Raw genomic sequence first — 22312 nt, 5'->3', positions numbered from 1 at the left:
ACTCCACATAAAGGAATATTAATTGAAAAATAAGTATAGCAATTATTTTAAATTAAAATATAGTATAAAAATCTCAATTGAAACAATTCAGTCAAATCAGTAACTATAAAATAATTCTAAAATTATCAAAGTACATATTTTTGCCACATCCAATATATTCAAATTCTAATATAGTTCTAAGAATAATTTTAACCCAAACTGTTCTGTTATGGACCATCTAAGAGGCTCCCCAAGTAAATACATACAAATTACAGATTTATAAAAATGGCCATCAGAGAGAGAATGCCCAGCCTCTGATACACATCTGTGATTTGTTTTTCAAATAGTTCTGATCTTGGCCAAAGCTGAAGAAGCACTAGGCTACTTCTTTTTCTCAAGGCAAGATAGTAATTACATCCCACAGTTCAGGATATACTATAAGTACTGCATAAAAATACACTTATAAAAACAAAAAAACTTAACTATTTCCCTTATCATAGTTCTTTTTTATTTATATATTTATTTTTAATGGGAAGCATATAAGTCAAATTGGTACTATTTTCTTTGTGGGTTTTTGGAGATAGTAGGGAAGGAGCAGAATTGGAAGTATGTATACCAGAATAAAAATACTTCAACTAATGAATTTCTTTACAATATATATAAAAAAAGGTTTGTATATTTACAAAATAAGCCTTTTTTAAGGTTTCTTAAAAAAAATCAGCTTGACCCTTTAAAATTTAGTTTGGATTAAGATTTTGCATTATGTGCTTTTAATACAGTTTCAACTAATCGCTACTTTTAACTGACAATCCCAGATCCAAATATTCCTAGAAAAGAAATGACCACATCTAAAAGAGAACTTGGGTCTGTCTCTATGAAAATGGAACTAAATGGGCAATTAAAGACTCTAGTAAATCATCCAACATAAGATTCATTCAGTTCTACTGTCTTTTCAAAAAGAAAAAAACCAGTTGTTTTTCTTCCTAATTCCTTCCCAACTCAAACCTTTCTCTTCTCTCTTGCCAGGGCATCCATGATAGTGCTTCACAACTACTGATACTGCAAAAATTGACAGTTGAAAATATTCTGCAGAGAAAAATTAAAAGTGTCACCTTATCTACCTTGTGAAGACATAAGAAAAAGCGAAAAGACTAATAGCTACATCCTCGCTCTCAATACTACCAATACCATCATGAACTAGAATTAATAATAACATCTTTGTAGGTATAGGTATAGTTAGTGCAGACTTAAAGCATTATCCCTTCAGTAAGTAGAAATGCTTGCAAAAAGTAGGTTCTTAAAAAAAGAAACAGAAACAAAAAAGCTTTGAGGGAAACGACAGAACCCTTGCCACTGGCAGTCTGTATGACCTTTGGAAGGATAAAGACAGTTTTCTCCCTGGTTTTAAAAAAAGCCCAGCTTTAAAAATTAAAAGGGAAAATAATTTATTTTTATTTTAACTAAAATATCCAGTAACTTATTTTACAAATAAGATTTCTAGCCCACTCATATTTTTTAGCACTTATCACACGAGTCTTAAAATTATATATGCCTAAACATTCTGTATGTGAGAAAAGAGAGGGAATGAGTAATTTCTCAACTTGTCTGATATAGAGGCACTATAAGATATCAACTTTTCTGTGTCACCCAGTACAGCTTTATATATTAATTCTCTCTCATGGAAAGCTTAAATGCCAGGCACATTTTTAAAAAGGACAAACACAATTGATCTTTTCATCACTGCAATCTTCTGAAATAGAGTTGATTGATGACTCCTGGGAACAATAAAAAAAAAAAGATGTCCTGGTTTTCTCAAATTCTTATGTTTCCCTAGTGATTACTAAATAAATGATTAATATGCTGAACTTGCTTATTCTACTTATTTCTCAAAATTCACAATCTAGAACTAAAAAATAAAGATGAAACAGCTATATTTTGTGCCAATAAATTAATGAATAGTTATAGATCACTAGCCTATAAAGGCCCTGTAAAGAGAGGCATAACCTTGGCAAATTCTTAAAATAACAGAAAAAAAAAAATTTCAGCCAAAACAAACAAACAATAAAAAATACGCGTATGTGTATGTCTGTGTATGGTGGTTGGGAGTGGGTCAGAAATAAGAACTACAAAGGTAATTCATAGTAAGAGTTGAAAACAAAAGACCTTCAATAGAACTTTACTTTGGATAATGGAAACTTCCAACTCTTTTCTGAACTGGATGTTATAAAAATAACATTTTGGTACTTTAAAGCTGCTGAATCTTATTGCAATATTTCTTTTTTATGAAGGCTATATTTTGATCAAATTTGAACTAAAATAGTGACATGAAATTATATCTAGGCTTTTGAAAACCTGCTGAATTTTCTTTGAGGCTTTCCAAAATAATTTTTTAAAGTACCATATGTACATTTTTTAGAAGCAGCTGGCACTTCATTAGACTGAAAACATTCATAGAGGTCATTTCACGAAGCATTTCCTGACCACAATAACAGTTTAATGAAGCACATACCTTTGCCTTCAACTTGAGAGTGATTAGATGCTCTCTACCAGAAGCATCCTCAGCTTTTAACTTGATGGTACTGAAGCAAGAATCCGCATATACAAGGCTGGTGAGAAGAGAATAAAAAGTGATCACACTGGGGAGGACAGGACTGGGGGGAGGGGTGGAGAATGGTAGGATTTGAAATGAAAGTATTTGCTATATTCCTATTAATCCATTACAAAATTAATCAGAAGGATTTCTGCATGCCAACCCTTTATGCTGCTATATAGATTTACTGCCGTTAATACACCAGCCTAGTGCTTAATGTAGTCATAGATCTCTGGATTATTTACAATGTGTGTCAAGGCTCATGCTGTGGTCAGTGAGCACTATGTTTCGGTTTTCCATCACTGGAACCTTTGGCACACACAGCATGTTCCTGTCAGCCTCTACTTATGTACACATTAAACTTCCTGTCAAAGTCTTTGATCCATTTCTGTAGTTTTATACAGTATGAGACTCTTATGCTTCCTTTATTTGTTTTCTCCATGATGAACTTTTCCTTTATTATCAATAATGTTACTATACAAAAATCTGGCCAATATTAGTTCATACTCAAATTGATCCTCTAAGGAAAATGCTGCATGAGCACAGGTATAGCCTGATCTCCTAACAATAAATTTTCTTTTTCTGCGATTATAGCTTCTGACACTTAACCTGGGCATGCATTCAAGATGACTAATATTTTAAACATATAGCACAAGCACAGTTGTTTTGGCTTTAAGTTGCTCTAAATGCATGAATTTTCTGCAACGGAAACCAATACCCTTTGAAATATATCATTCTGTAAAACTATGGTCCCTTGAGTAGCATAAGCTACTGCCAAAAATGTTCAAATTTAGTAGTATATTTACTAGTGAACTGGGCATGTGGATATTTTTTGACATTTTTACAATACTATTCTCTTGTAAAGATAAAAAGTAGCCTAAGAGTATTGCACAACTTATCACCCAGACTGATGGTAAGACCCATTAGAGTTCAGCACTAACATTAGCCTTCTAACCCAGGAAACATTTTTTTTAACATCACTGTATGCTGCTTAGTCACTGGCCTGGTATAATAGTGAAAATGGGTCAATTTCAAAAATGCTGGGCAATAAAGTTGTGGAACACTATTTGTAATAAAAAATAGATCTAAATCTGAAAAAGGCACATATCTTCAACAACAAACTAAAAGATAAGAGTCTTTATTAACAGAAGAATGTTTATCATAATCTATAAAAACTCTAGGGTCTTAGAAAACAAAATTATTCCAGAAATAATGTTTACTTACACAAAAATGTCAATGATACTATACATAAATGTTTAATCATTAATTTCTTTCAGCTATATCTGTAAGCATCTCAAATTCCCCTACCCCCCAAAATATAGAATATGAGACTTTATCACACATTTATCAATATAATCTAAGTTCAGATATATGGACACATAACTCTTTGAAAACATTAACACTTCAGATTTAAGATGCTGATATAGCACATGCATTTATTTATATCAGTGATTCCCAAAGTGGATGCTACCGCCCCCCGGTGGGCGCTGCAGCGATCCAGGGGCGCGGTGATGGCCACAGGTGCATTTGGGGGCGATGAGTAACTGCTATTAAAATTTTAAAAAAATTAATTTCCAGGGGCTGAGTAATATTTTTTCTGGAAAGGGGGCGGTAGGCAAAAAAATTAATTTCCAGGGGCTGAGTAATATTTTTTCTGGAAAGGGGGCGGTAGGCCAAATAAGTTTGGGAGCCACTGATTTATATCCTCTCTTTACTCACTAAAAAAATAAATAAAAAATTTAAAAATGTAGATAAACCCACAGTTACAAAAAGAACAAGAAGGCAATAGCATCAACTAAAGCAAATTTTCAACAAATTTTATAAAAATAAAATTTTGGTTGAGGAACACTGGGTGACAAACACATTAGAAAACAGAAAAAGAAGATCCTGGGAGCAAGTTAGCTGGCAAAGAAAGGAAAGGAAAGAAGTCTATAGAATAGAGGGTATGATATATATGAGGAGAAATTAAGGGAATTTTTTTTTTTAAAAAGGAAACCAAAAAGGGAAGGGAAAATTTTAATCTAAATTATAAACAATGAAGCTATGTTAAAATTTTAATTGTTCTACCATTAACTTTTCAATGAAAAATATTTACAGTAAAAAAAATCAAACTGCTTACTAATTACAATTTTTAAAATCCAGCAATAGACAAAGCTAAAAGAATTATAGCTACAGAAATGAATGTAAATGTATTTAACCACTGCAAGAGGTGACAAAAATTGATAAGTATAATGGGGAAAGAAATGAGAGATTAGGACGACTAAAATTTGTAATTGCTAATTTTAGAGTAAAAGATACATATCATTAATTAAATGGACATGAAAGAAGTTTAAGGAATATTAAATCTAATAGAAGAATAAAAGAATAGTAAAGAAAGGAGATGGTGGTATAGGAACTAAATCCTCTTTAATTACAGTTATCACTATGTAATTCCTAAAACTAATAAATCAAGTAATTTTGAATATAGGCATATCATTGAAAAATATGGAAGTTGTAAGCATGAATATTTCAGAGTATTTGCCTCATAGAATGAGACTGGAGTTTAAAAACGGTGTGGGAAAACGCTGCTGCTTTGCTTTATAAGCCTTAAATCATTTATAACCATGATGAATATATCCAAAAAGAGTGTAAGAAGGTAGGGAGAGAAAAGAAACAACTATATCACCAACTAGTCCTTTTTGTATTTAACACTGCTGCTCCTCATCGAGATGTTCTTAGACAGAAATAAAAGTTCTAGTCTTTTGTTTCCAGTCACACAAACAAAAGATTATCATCTTTCCACAAAATTGAAGACACGGAGATAAAACATTAGAAAAAAATGTCATGCTCAAAATATGGCTGTGTAGTCAAAATGGTAAGATTAATTTTGTTTAACTTTAAGAAGTCAAATAAAACAGTAAAAACATTTATAACTTTAGGTTACTCTCAGTCTACTTATTTGAAATTAAACATTTTACCTATGTCGATTTCTTTCTACTTTGTTTCAGGAACAGGGAGAAATCTCATGATTATTAACACCTTGAGTACATGTGACCTACACTGGTACATGACCTCCAGTACTTCTCATTTTCTTCTTTTGGTAATAGAATCCCTGCCTCTATAGCACCCCTAACTACACCAAGATTAGCAGGGCACACTCCATTCAGCTAGCAATCCTTCCCAGCTGCCCTTGGGTATCAGCCAATCACTAAATTTTGGACTGCAAACAAAAGTGATTGATATGTGCATCTTTTGGATTATTTTTATTAACAAAATGTTGCCTAACCCTCTCCAGTGCCCCTCTCACTCTCCCTTCCTTTAGACTAGATCTGAGCAATATAAGCCAGCAAAGAAAGACCAAGCAGACAAGAACAACTCTCTTAGTGCCACTCTGACCACTGAAACAATCTGCAATAATGGAGGTATTCTACATCTGCACTGTCCAAAACAGCAGCTACTTGTGACATGTGGCTATGGAGAACTTAAAATATAGTTATTATAGACACTGAAATTTTAATTTAGTTTAAATATAAATGCCAATAGCCACATGTGGTTAGTAGCTACTATACTGAACAATTAAGCAACAGTAGATAGTTGAGAAACAAATGAAAGAAATCTGGGTTCTTGGATGACCTTGTGAGACAGCGCCACCTGTACTCACTCTTGACCATCTGCCTACCTCTGAACTGTTAAGGGGAGATTAATAAAATTCTATCTTGTTTGAAACACTGAGGATTTGGGGTTCTCTTTGTTAATAGCAGTTTAACTTGTACCCTAACTAAAAGAACATATTTCTATCCATTCACAATAGGAAAGAATATCTTAGTGTTTGGTCTATTAAAAAGATATTATAGAGGGGAGAACAGTGATAAGCTCTTACAAGTAATTTTAAAAATCATTCTTTAAAAAGTCTATTTTAAATGTTCTGCTTTATTATTATGGTGAGTATCTTGATTTAAACAGCATGGAATAATTTTTACTCATTTAAATAAGGTAAATAATTCACTTAAATAATAATTTTTAAAAACTTTCATCATTGGAATGCTCAATATTTTTTAAAGTTGTGAAATCACATTTAAAAGAAGGAGTTTGGGTATTATTACTTAGCTAGGCACATTCAGAATTGACTAAAAATATAAAACGTATATATAAAATCTAAAGAAATAAAATATACCGTTGGCACTTTACTTTGTATTTATCACTTGCTGCATTTCTTTGTAAGTATGCTTGCAATAAGTAAAATGGCACTAAACTTGGCAGTTAAGTTTTATAAACACTTAAAAAGAATACTTCAGCTCAGGGAGATTTTTGTTGTTCTTGTTAATAGCTGGATGTTATCAGTAGAGAGCAGCAGAAGGAATGTGCTTTATCTCTTGAAATAGTGTACCTATTTTGACCAACAGCCTAGTAATATCTCTAGGTATATCTACATAGTAATAACATCAAAAGGTAGACTGAAGACCTTCATGGTTTAATAAAACATCAAAGTTTCAAAACAAAAAAAACACAAAAAAATAAAAAATAAAAAAACATCCAAGTTTCTATTTTTACCACTACTCTCAAGTTTATGCATTAATACTTCAAACCTACATTTCAAAAAGCAACCTCCCTAATTAGTGTCTTTACTTCCTGTCTCTTCTGTACACCAACCTATCCTGCCTTCCATGACTACAGTAATCTACCTAGGTAACTCCTTGCTCAAAAATACTCAATGAGTCTCCATCAACTGCATATAAAGAATCCTTAGTCTAGCAATAAGACCCTTCAATCTGGCCCTGATATTAATTCTCTTATGTGAGCAAATGATTGACTCAAAAGTCCAAAAATGAGTTGTACATTCCCATCATTACAGCCTTGCCTCCACCAATCCTTCCCTTTTAAGTCTTTCTATATTTCTTCCAAGCTTATCCCAAAACCTACCTCCTCTATGAACCTTCTTAAATTATTTGTAGCTCAAAAGGACCTCACCTTTCTTAAAACTCTCACACTGCTGCTTTTCATATAAGTTTATTGCTTTTTATAAGGAATGTAAAAGTTTCACACTTCTATATATGTGCCAATGCTCTATGTATTAAATGAACATGGAGAAGCTATTCAGATCAGTTCATGTTTATGCTTCACACGTGTGTTGTAAATAACTGAACGTGCATTGTTTAAATTAGATACTATCAACACATAACCAATTTAGAAAAACAAAATTTTTCACTATTAGATAATCTGCAGTTATTTAATGATTTGGATATGAATGAGGAAAAACACTCTTATAAAGGTAATTTATTAATGTCTATATTCTTTTGCATTATATAACAAAAGTTATTACTGGTTATAATTAAATCATAACACTAATTAAATCTCTGTGAAACTCATATACAGTCTGACATTTTTGAGTGAACTAGTGTCTCAACAACTTTATAGCTACTTTACACAGGGATTAAACGAGTCACATAACATGTTTCTTTTCAACACTCATTATTAAGTATTATTAGTTTCAATTGAAAAATGAAGAAAATGTGGCTCAGGGAGGTTACGTTACATGACTGAGGTCACACAGCTGATAAGCCAGAATTAAAGTCCTTGTCCAGTTATTGAAATTAATTTAGTATAAACAAGTATTCCATTTACTCCGATATGTTATATATTTCTTTGAAATTCATTGAGAATTACAAAACATATCATCATCACTGGATCAAATCCATTACTAAAATAATAGGCTTAATTAAAAATCTAACTTAATATATGTTGAGATATATTAACAGCCCTTCAGCGGCGCAACAAATTAGGTAAAACTCAGATTTCCCAAGACAAATCTGAAAGGCCAAATACCTGAATTCTACTCACTCTGATAAATAATATGCTATAAAAAGGATAAAACCATCTAATCATTTCCCCATTTAATCTCTGAATTAAATGATTCCATATGATTATTAAAACAACCATAAGATGCCCTAGCCGGATTGGCTCACTGGATAGAGTGTAGGCCTGGGGACTGAAGAGTCCTGGGTTCGATTCCAGTCAAGGGCATGTACCTTGGTTGCAGGCACATCCCCAGTAGGGGGTGTGCAGGAGGCAGCTGATCAATGCTTCTCTCTCATCGATGTTTCTAACTCTCTATACCTCTCCCTTCCTCTCTGTAAAAAATCAATAAAATATATTTACAAAAAAAACCACCATAAGATAGACTATAAATAAGGTGACTATGAATTTCTTCCCAACTGGGACACTTCTGAGACTGACAGGAGTCAGGATAAAAGGCAGTCATTAATAGGACTAGCCTAGGTAAAGTGAGATGTACATCAGCCCACCTGTAACTCCAGGACATTCATAGTACCAAACAGACAATCCTACTAAACCCCAAGGACTCTGTTTAATTCCCATTGTTTTTTATGAGCTACTCTACAAAACAACACAAGCAGAAGTTAACAAAAGCCCATCAAGACATCTTTTTCCATCCCTCACCTTTGTGAAACAGCACAACACTCAAAGTCACCCACAACTGTCATATCACCTTCATCTTTACCCTTTGAACAACTTGCTGTTTTTAGTGTGCTTTTTAAGAAGTTTAAACGTGTATAGAAATTATAACAGCAGCAATCAAACTTAAGGCGGCTACTAATTCTGTATCATTTCTAACTTAATTTTTTATAATGCCTGATCCTATAGAGTTGATTAGAAATACCAAGTATGTAATTTAAAAACACAGCAAGGTCTTCATTAACTTAAAAAGATTTTTCTTTTATTATCAGATTTTATTATTACACTAACAAATCTAAAACTAAAAGATTATTGTTAAGAATGCAAAGGAAATATGGATATATTGACATGGTCTAGAAATCACTGAGATTCTCATAATCCACTTAAACTAGTTTGTCATACAAACCATTATGTGTATCATTTTTAAAATATCTATCTATATAAAAGCCTAAGCAACCATCCGACCGTCCAACTGGTAACTATGACGTGCAATGCCACCAGGGGGGCAGACGCTCCGACCGGTAGCTATGACGCACACTGACCACCAGGGGGCAGATGCTCAACACAGGAGCTGCGGAGCTGCAGTGACTTGCAGCTGCGGTTCTCGGTTCTCGGGCGACACACCTGGAACCAGAGAGGAGGGAGACCAATTCCAGGGTGTGTCACCCAAGAACCGCCCTTGTGCAATCCAGGAGCCCTCAGGGGGTGTGGGAGAGCCGGTTTCAGCCCAATCCCCTCAGGCCAGGCTGAGGGACCCCACCAGTGCACGAATCCGTACACCAGGCTTCTAGTATTTTAAATGAAAAAGCTAGCTAGCTGCTGAAGCAGGGCCTCAAAATGTAGCAATTCTAGTTTGGGGACAGTACAATTCAGGTCTCAGTTTTAGCTCTGAGTGTCCTGAAACCCAGTATTATCAGTGTGCCAAGTATACCTGATTTAAGAATTAAGACACAAAAATAAAACTGATAGGAGATTTTCTTACTTTAGCAGTGTTGGACAAATATTGACAAATCTTATTCTTTGGCCTCTCACAATCCATGCAGAAAAGTTCTCTTCTGCTAAGTCTTTATTTGTAAAGCTATGAAACAAATGATTAGGTAACAGCTATATACCTAATTCAAGCATGCATCCTAATCACTATAATTAAACTATCACCTTTCTCAAATCTAAGCCAAGAGATTTTGAAACTGTCTCTCAGGGTGCATTAATTTTGCATATGACCAATTTTATCCATAGTCACACACTGAAGGTACTTGAGGAAACTTTATTGAAGGCTGCATATGAGAGCTGACCCACAGCACAACTCCAGTGAATATCATTCACATACACAAAGCCTGAGCACTGACATACAACCAGCCTTGGCTGTATACACCCAATTTATATATACAAAATTGGGAATATAAATATATATCTTGAAACTTATGCTGAGAATTAAATAAGAATTATATAAAGTGGCTAGCACAGACAGTGGCATATAACAGCAACTTTATAAATGAAAGTTCCTGTGTGCAATGACCTTAGTCTAAGGTGGAGACCAACATTTATATTGTGATGAAGGTTATGGTAGAGGCATTCATATCCTTATTTTTGCCTTTCACCTATTATCTAAATTAGAGATCTATCCCTTTTTCTGTCACATCACAATATGTATAATACAAAGCAAAAGTCAATACTTTCCTTTCATCTCTAAAACCATTTATTCCATAAAGTATTTTACATACTTGCACTACTTCTCTTTATAACTTTGTTACTAATGGCTTTCAAGAAATCCTATAATTATACTTTATAATACTTATCAGTTAGAATTAAGTACTACTGTGATTATCTACATAAATTCTGACTCTTCTACTAGATGTAAGTTCTATGAACAATCTTAAGTCTTGCCTATGTATCCTTACTGCCCTCCATTACAGGCATTCACAAATAATAGTTGAAAGAAAATGAATTATTCAAAAATTTAATATTTAAATTATCAGTGCTTCAACAAATTTTTACTGGAGTTCTCCGAAATATGTCACATTCACAGAGAAAACTGTCTCAAATTCACTTTATCAATATAACAAAACTAGAACCATTACCTCTTCCCTTTCCACTCCCTTCCTACATCCTTAACTATTTTAAAAACTAAGGTCTTAATATTAAGCTCCTGAAAATAAGTCAAAATAATTTTTCTCTATTCTGTCACCTTACATCCAAAAAATGGCAGGGTCCATGTCATCAATGCCTTGAGACACACCTTCATAACCTCAGTAGAATTGCTATTAGCGCATCTTAATTCATTACTCGTCTTCTCTGTCTTCTTCCTTCCATTGGTATGCTACATCCTATATAATAAAAGGCTAATATGCAAATCGACCAAATGGCAGAATGACTGGTTGCTATGACACACACTGACCACCAGGAGGCAGATGCTCAACGCAGGAGCTGCTCCCTGGTGGTCAGTGCATTCCCACAGGGGGAGCGCTGCTCAGCCACAAGCCGGGCTCAAGGCTGGCGAGCACAGCGGCGGCAGCACTAAGGATGTCCAACTGCCAGCTTAAAGCCAGCACTCAGACATCCCCTGAGGGCTCCCGGACTGCGAGAGGGTGCAGGCCGGGCTGAGCGACCCCCACCCCAAAAGCACGAATTTCATGCACTGGGCCTCTAGTTTTATTATAAAAATTCTATCCATCCCAAATCCTATTCAGGAATAACACCTTATCAAATAAAGCCTAATCTCATAAATTAACATTAACCTCAATATCACCATAATAATACACTTAAAAGTATAGGTAACATCTATGTCTGGCTAAGATGGAGAAGCTTGCTACAGACCAAAACTTCCACTGAGAACAACTAGAGTAACCAGATGAAAGAGAAAAGGAAAAAAAGTATGAATGCATCAAAGAACTGCTAAGGCAACCAGGACTTGAAGGACCAAGGTCTTGAAAAGGGGAATAGAAGAGAGGTGAATAAAAATTTTGCAGTCATTTTTCCCTTTGCCTATTTACCAATTTTGGAACAGAGCATGAGAATAAGGATTTGGGCAAGGTGAGACAATAGAAGACATAGGTGGTAGATATAAGCCTAAATAGATTTGGTGACATCAACAAAATGGTATTCAGAAGTTCTAAAAATTCTCCCCTCTATAATAGCAACAAGAAAACTGACAACAAAAATGTAAACAAAATAAAAATAAAAAAGGCAAATATGTGAGGTGATGGATATGTTAATTAACACCATTGTGGGAATATTTTCACAATGCATATGTATATCAAATAATCACAATGTTCATTTTAAATATATTATAATTATATTTATTAATTACACCCCAATAAAAGTTAAAAAATAAATTTAAAAAATATGTTCAGTGAAAATATGTAATTTTTTTCACAAATTTAGTATTTTACCTTCTAGGTCATTTTTTCAAGATAACATACCTTTAATTCATAACCACAATAAGGATCAGACACTCTAATTACAATGAAACACTTTGACTAAAAACAGGTATAAAATAAATTGCTAAAACTGAAAAAATATTAAGTTGAAATATGTAAAAGAAAGACATTTCTAAAACATATTTTAAAATAGACATACTTATCCCAACCAAGAATTCCTATTTCTTCAATAAGGCTTGAGTAGAACTGGGGAGGGGGAGGTAGTGCATGTATTTCTTGTTTATTCTTTAAAGCAACTTCCTGTTTAAAAGAAAAAACTTGGATCAGCTGTGGAATGCCAGACGATGAATTGTTAGTACCTGATTACACAAAATAATTTCATAATCTTCTCTGTGCCTAACTAAAGTGTCCATTATTTTTACAGGAAATCCAGCTGAATCTTTCCACTTCTCATAAAAAAGAAAACACACACACAAAAAAAAAAAACAGTGTGGCTCAGTGGTTGAGCGTCAACCCATGAACCAGGAGGTCATGGTTCAATTCCTGGTCAGGGCACATGTCCAGGCGTCAGGCTCAATCCACAGTGTGGGGCATGCAGGAGGCAGCCGATCAATGATTCTCTCTTATCACTGATGTTTCTATCTCTCTCTCCCTTTCCTTTCTTAAATCAATTAAAAAAATAGAATGGATTAAAAAAATCAATTATTATACCTTCAACCTTAACTTTAATATTCTCCTCTATTACACTTATCAAAGATGAAAATTTTTTTTTAAAAAAAATACTCATTCCCAAGGCTTCATTACTCTCTTATTACTCCTGTGGACATGTTTGATAGTAAGTAACATGTACTTTTGAAGAAGAGCCTGAACTCTAAGTACATTGCCTAATACATCTGTACACCATTATGAATTACCTTACAAACAAAAACCCTTCATTATCACAATAAATACTTATCTGCTAATTTCTTTCTTCATTCTATAACATTCCAGACTGGGCAAGTTCAAGTGTTTTGCCATCTGGATAGATCACAATTCCTTTTTCTGCTAGGCTCACCTAAGATATCTTTAAGATGGTTTATGTTCCTCCAAACAAAACTAAAATTATGTTTTAGAAGCAATACAAACATCATTAGAATTGCTGAGGTTAAAAATTACCAATTACTGCAAAGGTGCGAAACTAGACAAATATCTATAAATTACATAGATGTTCATATGGTCTGAATTATCAAAAGGTATCTAAAAACTAAAGAAGTAAAATTTAAAAAGAAATCTGATAAAATACCAAAACCATATGGAAATAAGCATAAAAATTATGTTTCTAGTAAGTGTAACCCTAATAAAAGGTATAAATTTTAATGCTTTAAGTATGTTTAATCTATTAGTGTTTATCCTTTTTTTTTTTTTTTACAAGGATAAGATACTATCAAATTAAGGTAACACTGGAAAGAAACAGATTTTACAAAAAGTATTTCAAAATCAGAACTATTAACTGGAAGTACTTTAATAAAGTTCTAAATCTGTTTTATGATTTTAAAAATAAAATTAAAAAACCCTGTGAAAGCAGATTTGTAAAGCCCAAAGTATCAATTTAAATTTGATTAGAAGGTAAACTCCTAGAAAACAAGGAGAGTTTTTGTTTTTTGTTGTTTTGTGTGTTTTTTTACAAACTAAATACCTAATGATATCTGATGATAGCCTGATGGTCCATAAAAATATATTTGTATTATTAAGATTATCAATTTCTAAAAAAAAAAAAAAATGTCAGTACAGTTCCTGTACTTATACATATAACACCTATACAGTATTTCCTTTGAAATTTCTATTTTCATTCAGAAATATTAATTCTTGCTATCCACAAATATTGACAGTAAAAAGAAACTTGGATAATAATAAAAACAGTATTTTAATCCTAAATTTATGATATTTGTAAACTCTGCCTTCTACCTTAGGTCAGACATGTTACTCCTATTCCAGAACCGTAACAGGAAAAAAGCAAAAGCAGAGAAGCAAAGCATTCTTCGTGGAGAAGGAAGCAAAGGTATGTAGTAGAAAGAACACAGAGGATTTACACACAGAGTTTTAAATCCTAACTTGAATATTTCCTAGTTTTTAGGTCTTAGGCAGTTAATGACTCGGCTCTAAAATAGGAATAAAATAACCTACACCTCATACAGTTTTTAAAAATATGGGTAATTGTTCATTTATAAAATGCATGCAGAACAGCTACTATATGCTCAGTTATTACTAGGAAACTCCATGGAAGATTTACAAAATTTCCTGAACAAATTCAGTAACTACTGATTTCACTGAGGTATCAATACTTCTATCAGTGATTGTATTATAGGAACCCTATTACTAACAACACACCTCAACAAATAAAGTAATAATTCTTCCATTTTTAGATACACTGTCATAAGTGTGTAATAGTATCACCAATACTGTCCATATTTCTTTAGAAAGCTAAAAAATAGGATCTCATGTTATTCAGAATTACAGTAATAAATGTACTAAAGAGAATATTGTGACTCAGAGATTAACTCAATATTTTCAGTTTTGAATTAATGATTATTTCTTCAAAATTAAATGACCAATAGACCAAAAATAATAATTGTGTTAATACTAAAAACCAAGATTTTCACAGTAAGATATAAAAGATACAGGAATTACAAAAGCAATCAGGACTTATGGTAGCAGTGTTAGAAAACAAATACCTACCAAGACCATCTTCAACTCCATCATAAAGCTCATTAGATCAGGAGAGTGCTTCATTCTCTAGATCAAAATTACATTTCCAATTAATTTCACTTGTACAATGAATATCCCATTCACTGAAACTAAAATACATGTTTATGTGAATAAATATTAATTATATTTACATCATAAAAGTATAAGAATTGAAGTATTAGTCAACATCCTTACTATTCCTACGAATTTCATTTTGAAAGAGTAAATCAGAGCTTAAAATCTACTCTGTTGAGATATACTGAACTGAGTAGAATGTCACCTAAAACCTCACACACTCTTCTCTACCTTCAACACTGATTACTGTCAAGTTTAACAAATCTAGCAAACCACATCATTATTTTTTAAGGGAGTGAAGAAAGTGGAAATAAGCACATAAAATATAAAAATCATGCAAATCTATACAACTAAAAAAATCTAGTTAGAGCAATTAATTAAATTATAATACATTTCTATTTTTATTTTTATTGACCTTAAAGATTACCTATAATTATTATTTTTATCCTTTCACAATTAACCCATATTAATTCAAAAGGAGTCAATCTTTCAATAAGATAAAACTAATATAACAAAATGGCAAAAATAAAAGTAAAACTTCAAAAGTAGAATGAGTATTTAAGAATCACTATTCCATTTCTTAGAAATCATTCTTAAAATAAAATAACTATACAATAAAAGAAAGCAAAAAAATAATTTAAAATTGTTTTCTTAGATATTTCTCTGCTTAAATTCAAAATATCGTATTTTTGCTACTTTTTGTGATGCACTGCACTACACTCACACAGTTGTAGACAAAGTCAATATATGAATTTGTTCACTCTCTTTCGAGACAAAAATAATAATCTAAGATATTTTAGCAATGTATGAGACATAAGATTCACATTTTAACATAACTTTGAGTGGGTTCATGTTTTAGAACAAATCTTTGATTTTCCCTCCTTCTATACAATATCTTTCCTTTCCTCCCCACCCTCCACCCCCAATTTAGTAGAAATGAGTAACAAGTTTTATCCACGGTCTACAAACTACAGTCCAAAGGCTAAATCCAGCCAATGCATGCTTTCGTAAATAAATCTGTACTGAAATGCAGCTAAACCATTCTTTTACCTCTTGTCATGGCTGCTTTGGCGCTAAAGGGCATAGTTGAGTGGCTGTAACAGAGAACTTACCATCCACAAAACCTGAAAAATTTACTATCTGGTCCTTCACTGAAAAAGACAGCTGACCCCCTGATCCATATTTACTAGTTAAAAATGATACAAAGAGCCCTACCCAGTTTGGCTTAGTGGATAGAGCATCGGCCTGTGAACTGAAGGGTCCCAGTTTCGTGCTGGTCAAGGGCACATGCCTGGGTTGCACACTCAATCCCCAGTAGGGGGCATGTAGGAGGCGGCCGATCAATAATTCTCTCTCATCATTGATGTTTCTCTCTCTCTCTCTCTCTCCCTCCCTCTTCCTTCCTCTCTGAACTCAATTAAAAAAAATGATACTCTCTCTCTCTCCCTCTTCCTTCCTCTCTGAACTCAATTTAAAAAAAATGATAAAAAGAAAGAATACTGATATTCATCTGGACTTGGAATAAAACAAAGACTCAACTAATAGTGGGTTCTACATAACCAACTGGAGGGCAGAAAGAAGATTAAGTAATTGGGACTTTTTCTAGGAACCCTCTTGGTGAATTGGTAAAGAAAAAAAGAGATCTTATTATTATACTAAGTCTTTATTAACAAGATTTTCAGGCTTTTTAAATATCTCAATAGGTTCACTTCTTAAACTTTAATATATAATATAAATAGTCACAGGGGATAGGGAGGGAGCAATGGGAAAAAAACAGAAGAAATGATTTAAGCATCCCCTTGAAAAACTGCTGTAATTATACTGCCAGCAATTACAGCCTACATTCTACAAATCAAATAGTTTATCTCCTATTATTTCTTTTTGGTTCAGTAATGCTTTATGTGAGAGTTTCTGTCATTGTCAGTTATCATAGATAATAACCTGCCTTTTAGATAGAGAAAATATAAGAGGAAAAAGCATAAAATTAAATGCATTTCTACTTAATTTATTTTTCTACAAGAGGCATTTCATTATTTTTCTTTGCTTTAGTAACAGTGATTTTGTTTTGAAGTTTCTTTACTCTTTAATGGAATTTTCAGGTACAGGAACCTAAACATTAAGAATAACTAAACCAGGGTACAGAGGGTGGGCAAAATGGGTGAAGGTGATCAAAAGGTACAAACTTCCAGTTACTACTATACAATAATTTTAAAAAGAATAACTAAATTAATCCTGCCTATATCTCACTAATGTGGCCTTTACAGCTACTCCTATTATGTCCACATACATGATCCTAAGTGATTTCCACACCTTTTCTGTTACTAATCTAGAACTACAATCCCATTTTTGTCACAGATATCCTATAACTTCTAAATGGGTCCTGGCATTTCTTTATACCACCACTATTCAGTCTTAGCAGAAAAAAATCACTCAAAAAGTGATGGATATGGATAAGGGTGAATGCATTTGAAGACCCTGAAGTCTCAAGGATGGAAATCTTGAACATAAATGCTGCCAAGAGATGTGCTAAGGATTCTGAGACAGAAAAACACTTTACATAATGTATAGATCCTTAAAATATTTCATAGAGATGAAACCTACAAAATTTAGCAACTAGTTTGTTACAACATTCTGCACAGTAAGTCTTTAAAAAAGAGTAAACTTAGTAATTTCTTACCCTTGCTTAAAACATAGACCTTTTAAAGGACTTACTTGTTGTATTATTTGGTGGTATCCACAAAGTATTGTCCTCAGCTTCCAACTACATAGTAATCTAAAATTTAAAGGCATAAAATAATGTGTTAATTGTTCAGAATAGGAAAAAACTTACATGTATGCTAACACAAACAGGCATGAGCATAGAAAAGAATGACAAACATAATTCTGAAAAGTTAATAAAATTTTTACCACTTATAAAGTTCAAAGTTTTCAAACTTACAGTACTAATTTTATTTCAAAATATAAATAATTGCAATCAATAAATGACAGGCAAACAGTACATCTTTTTTTAAGCATAGCAATGTTATATATTGAACCAGATTCTGCTCTGAGGTAGGTTAAATAGAACCAACAGTTTAGATCTTAATATCCAGAACTTATATTTGAGAAAGTTTATGTAGCAATATAATCTTCTTCAAATTCCAGAGTAATATAACTAAAAGGATACAGCCTTTTAATCATGTTAGTGATAGTTAATGTTCATCTATCTACTGGATCATCTCAGCTGTGCTCTCAACATTGTTAGGCAAGTAACTCTTCTAGGAAGAGATTTAACTTACCTAGAAGTAGGAGGCCTAAGTTTTCCCAGCATTGGCCACTCCTTTTCTTCAAAATAGTTTATACTGTTTACATTTCCTTTCCACCCACTCATCATCCACTCTAAAACCCAATACACCTGTCTTGTGTCTACATAAAACCTAATCATTTCTAACATGATCCCTCTGCAACACTCAGCACTATTAACCACCCTTCCTTAAGTCTCTCTTTGTTTGGCTTCAGTTTTTCCCCTTACTTTCCTGGTCAATCTTTAGTCTTCCTCCAAGGTCCTCTATATTTACCAGTCCTTTAAATGTGGTATACCCTCACTGGCTTTCTCTTTTCACCCCACACATGCAGCGCTGAAGTCTATCCGTACTCAGAGCCCCAAACCCCATGCCTACTGTGAATTCTACATGCATCTCCATTCCAAGTCTCACACTGGAATTAACACACCAATACACTACTATCTACTGAATAGCCTCTCTTGATATTTCACACCTGATATGTCTTAAAACAATTTCTCCATCAATTCCCTCTTCTCTAGTTTAGTGATCCAAGCCAGGAACTTGGAAAGCATCCTCCATTCCTCTTTCCCTCTTATTTCCCACTTCTAATCAATCACAAAATCCATCAATTCTACTTGTAAATGCCTCCAGAGTCTTCCTTACCCCCTACCACTAGAGATATTTAGGAGCAGAAATGAGATTTGGGGTGCTACCTAAATTTCTAGTCTCATCTCTTGACATTCCTTGACAGGCTGTCTGTACTAATTCTACTTCTTTTGTATTCTACCTTTATACTTCAGTTCAATACTTGTTAGTGAAATTTACACAGTTGCTGTTTACTGCTTTAAATAAAAAAGAAAATTAGAGAATTAATGTGTCACCTTTGAAAAGTACTTCAGCACCAGGGAAAATAATTTATAAATGCACAATGATCTGGGAAAATCAGAAATGACTAATAAGCATTTTAGGCGAAACTCTAATGACTGAAATCAGTTTATAGCAGATTAATTGACTAACCATTCCATAAAGATGCAAATATAGAACAAAATATATCACCTTGCATTCTTCAGCTGAAAATCTTCAGGCAACAATATTTTAAGATGGAAGTCTCTTCCCTGTGGAAAATATTGAAAAGGTTCAAATTTTCACCTTTCATTTAATGTTACGAGTTTCACTTAATTTTAGAATCATATAGAAAAGGCAATGCTTCCTTTATTTTCTAAATGGTATAAACTTCATCCAAATGTTTATACCTGTTAAAATATAAGCAACATAATATTGCATTTGAGGAAAAATAATTGGCTAAAACTTTGTAATTATTGGGAAATCAAACCACTAAAGTTGTTTTCAAAGAGACAGTCACTCACATAAACATAAGAGTTATAAGAAATTGTTAATGTAGACAAAGATTTTTAAATGTTATTTCTTGGGAAATAAATGTATGAAAAAGAAAATTCCTTCAAATTGCTTTGAATATTTTCTTGGGAAATAAATGTATGAAAAAGAAAATTCCTTTTAAATTGCTTTGAATATAGAAGAAGAAGTCATAATGTTGATAAGTAAAATAAGAATATGTAATATATTATAGACATCATATTTCCAATGTTCTATTTTTTATAAAATAAAAATATATTTTGTTAAATAATCTAAATATACAAACATCAGAGAAATATTTTCATAAATCAGAATGTATTTAATTCTCCCACATTTGCAGATAGTTAATAAAATTGCTAACATATTACATTACTTCTTTCAACTTACATATTCACTAGCTATACATTTGAATATATAAAATTTTACTCAAGAGTCTTTCTTTCTAAGGAAAAAGGGACTGTTCTCAGAAATTTATTCAGTTTTACTTTCTTGAGAAAGTGGATGAGTAAGCAGCTTAAACTTTGTAACTTAAATAGGATAATACACATGAAATCTGAGCAAAGGTAGGCAGAAAAGGACAAACAGAATTATAATCTTTTACTCCAACACTATAAAATGAAAAAGAGTAATAAAATTCTCGAAAAACAATTACCACAAGAATTTTAGCACAGTCTCCCTCAAAGCAGTTTCAAAAATAGAGGAACACAATTAAATGTACCCCATAACCTTTACTTTCATGGTAATATTACAGTTCTGACTTTCATTACATTTAAATGTCGTTTAAAAAAATGAAACAAAATGTACTACTGACCTTTTCAAAAGGTCAAGTAACAATAATTCACTATTTCATTAAAGCACTAAAAGGTATTATGTAGTAACTTTAACCTAACTTTATAGACATCCCACACATAGGTGTAAGAACAATCTGGAATTCAAAATTTACATGAAAAATAGTAAAACTTCTCTACTGCTCTGTTATCTGAAAGAATAAAATCCCAAAGTCCCTTATTTGCAAAATCCAGCCATTTTAAAAGGTCAAATGTCATGTCACATGCCATCATACGTTTCTGATTAAAGAAAATATCCAAATTAGCTTTTTTTTTCTTAATTGCTCTCAAAAAGCAGACTTTTCCAGGCTTAGAGGAAACAAAAGTACTGATAGTTGCCAAAATGCAAACCTCTCCACACATCCTCCCAAAACACTATATAGATCAATATTAAGAATAACAACAACAAAAGACAGAGAACACTAAATTTCAAATTACCTGCAGAAAAAAATATATAGATCACTTTCAGTTGTTTCCAATCTGGAACTCCAACAGCCACTCCTTTTAGACAGCTAGGGGGTTCAGAAAAAATGCATGGACGAGAGAAGAGGGGACTGGACCAAGTACAAAAATAATCCTATATAATAAAACCCTAATATGCAAATCGATCGAACAACAGGTCACCATGATGCGCACTGACCATCAGGGGGCAGACGCTCAATGCAGGAGCTGCCCCCTGGTGGTCAGTGGGTGCCCACAGGGGGAGCGCCGCTCAGCCAGAAGCCGGGCTCACTGCTGGCGAGCGCAGCAGCAGTGGCAGGAGCCTCTCCCGCCTCTGCGGCAGCGCTAAGGACCCCTGGGCGGGAGCCTCTCCCGCCTCTGCGGCAGCGCTAAGGACCCCTCGGGGGATGTCCGACTGCTGGCTTAGGCCTGTTCCCGAGGGGCACACACTGCGAGAGGGCACAGGCCGGGCTGAGGGAGCCCCCGACCCCCCCAGTGCATGAATGTCGTGCACCAGGCCTCTAGTAGGTTTATATTCCTTTAAAATATTGTTGGATGTTGGTGTGGGGAAGCAGGAAGACATTTAGGGTGGGAGATTTGGTAGAGTACAAATTCCCTCCTACTGGTTTTAGTTAAGATGAATATTTTCTATTCATTTATTATGATCCTTTTAATGAAGCATAATTAGAATCACTCATATACCTTTTGTGCTAATGTATTGAGTTAGATTTGGGTTAGCTGACTTGAAACAAATACTAGTAATAAATAATCTGGTAGATCAAAGTATGGTAGAACACTGACTACAGGTAAGAGACTAAACATGAACACAAAAGGCAAGGGGTTCGTCTTGAAAAAGAAATGTAGGAATAGAAGATGGTAAAAAAGCAGGGAAGGAAATACTTGGGAAACTGGGTGCTAGGAGGAAAAAACAAGTAAGAGTGGCAAACTTAGGATCTTATGTAACAAAATAGAAACACTCAACTCCTCCCCTTAGCACTACCAAAAACATCATCCATTAAAGAAACTGTACTTTGCTTCACTGACAGAACAGTGTATTTCTGAACTAAGAATTTTATAAACTACTAGAGGCCCGGTACATGAAAATTCATGCACTGGAGGGGGGGGAGGGTTCCTCAGCCCAGCCTGCCCCCTCTCACAGTCCGGGAGCCCTCAGGGGCAGGAGGCAACCCGGAGATCAGGGGAAGGCTTCTA

At 33.6% G+C, this 22312-nt stretch overlaps 1 protein-coding gene across 4 annotated transcripts in view; it reads right to left on the bottom strand.

Annotated features, from left to right (window-relative positions):
• Window positions 1-22312, bottom strand: part of FANCL (Fanconi anemia, complementation group L) — a 68381-nt gene that overhangs the window by 29582 nt on the left and 16487 nt on the right. For 2 of the 4 annotated variants that reach the window (XM_014532057.1, XM_014532056.1), the window contains exons 2-7: window positions 21098-21171; window positions 19515-19573; window positions 17908-17968; window positions 15112-15168; window positions 12596-12696; window positions 2489-2585 (exon numbers count right to left, since the gene is read on the bottom strand). In XM_014532057.1, coding sequence (XP_014387543.1) covers window positions 2489-2585; window positions 12596-12696; window positions 15112-15165 — 252 coding nt within the window. In that variant the 5' untranslated portion in view covers window positions 15166-15168; window positions 17908-17968; window positions 19515-19573; window positions 21098-21171. The remainder of the gene's footprint in view (window positions 1-2488; window positions 2586-12595; window positions 12697-15111; window positions 15169-17907; window positions 17969-19514; window positions 19574-21097; window positions 21172-22312) is intronic. The other 2 variants (XM_005884588.2, XM_014532055.1) reach the window with 1 other exon arrangement.

Source organism: Myotis brandtii, unplaced genomic scaffold, assembly GCF_000412655.1.
Source record: "Myotis brandtii unplaced genomic scaffold, ASM41265v1 scaffold84, whole genome shotgun sequence".
NCBI lineage: Eukaryota > Metazoa > Chordata > Mammalia > Chiroptera > Vespertilionidae > Myotis > Myotis brandtii.
This window is presented reverse-complemented; position numbering and strand designations above follow the sequence as displayed.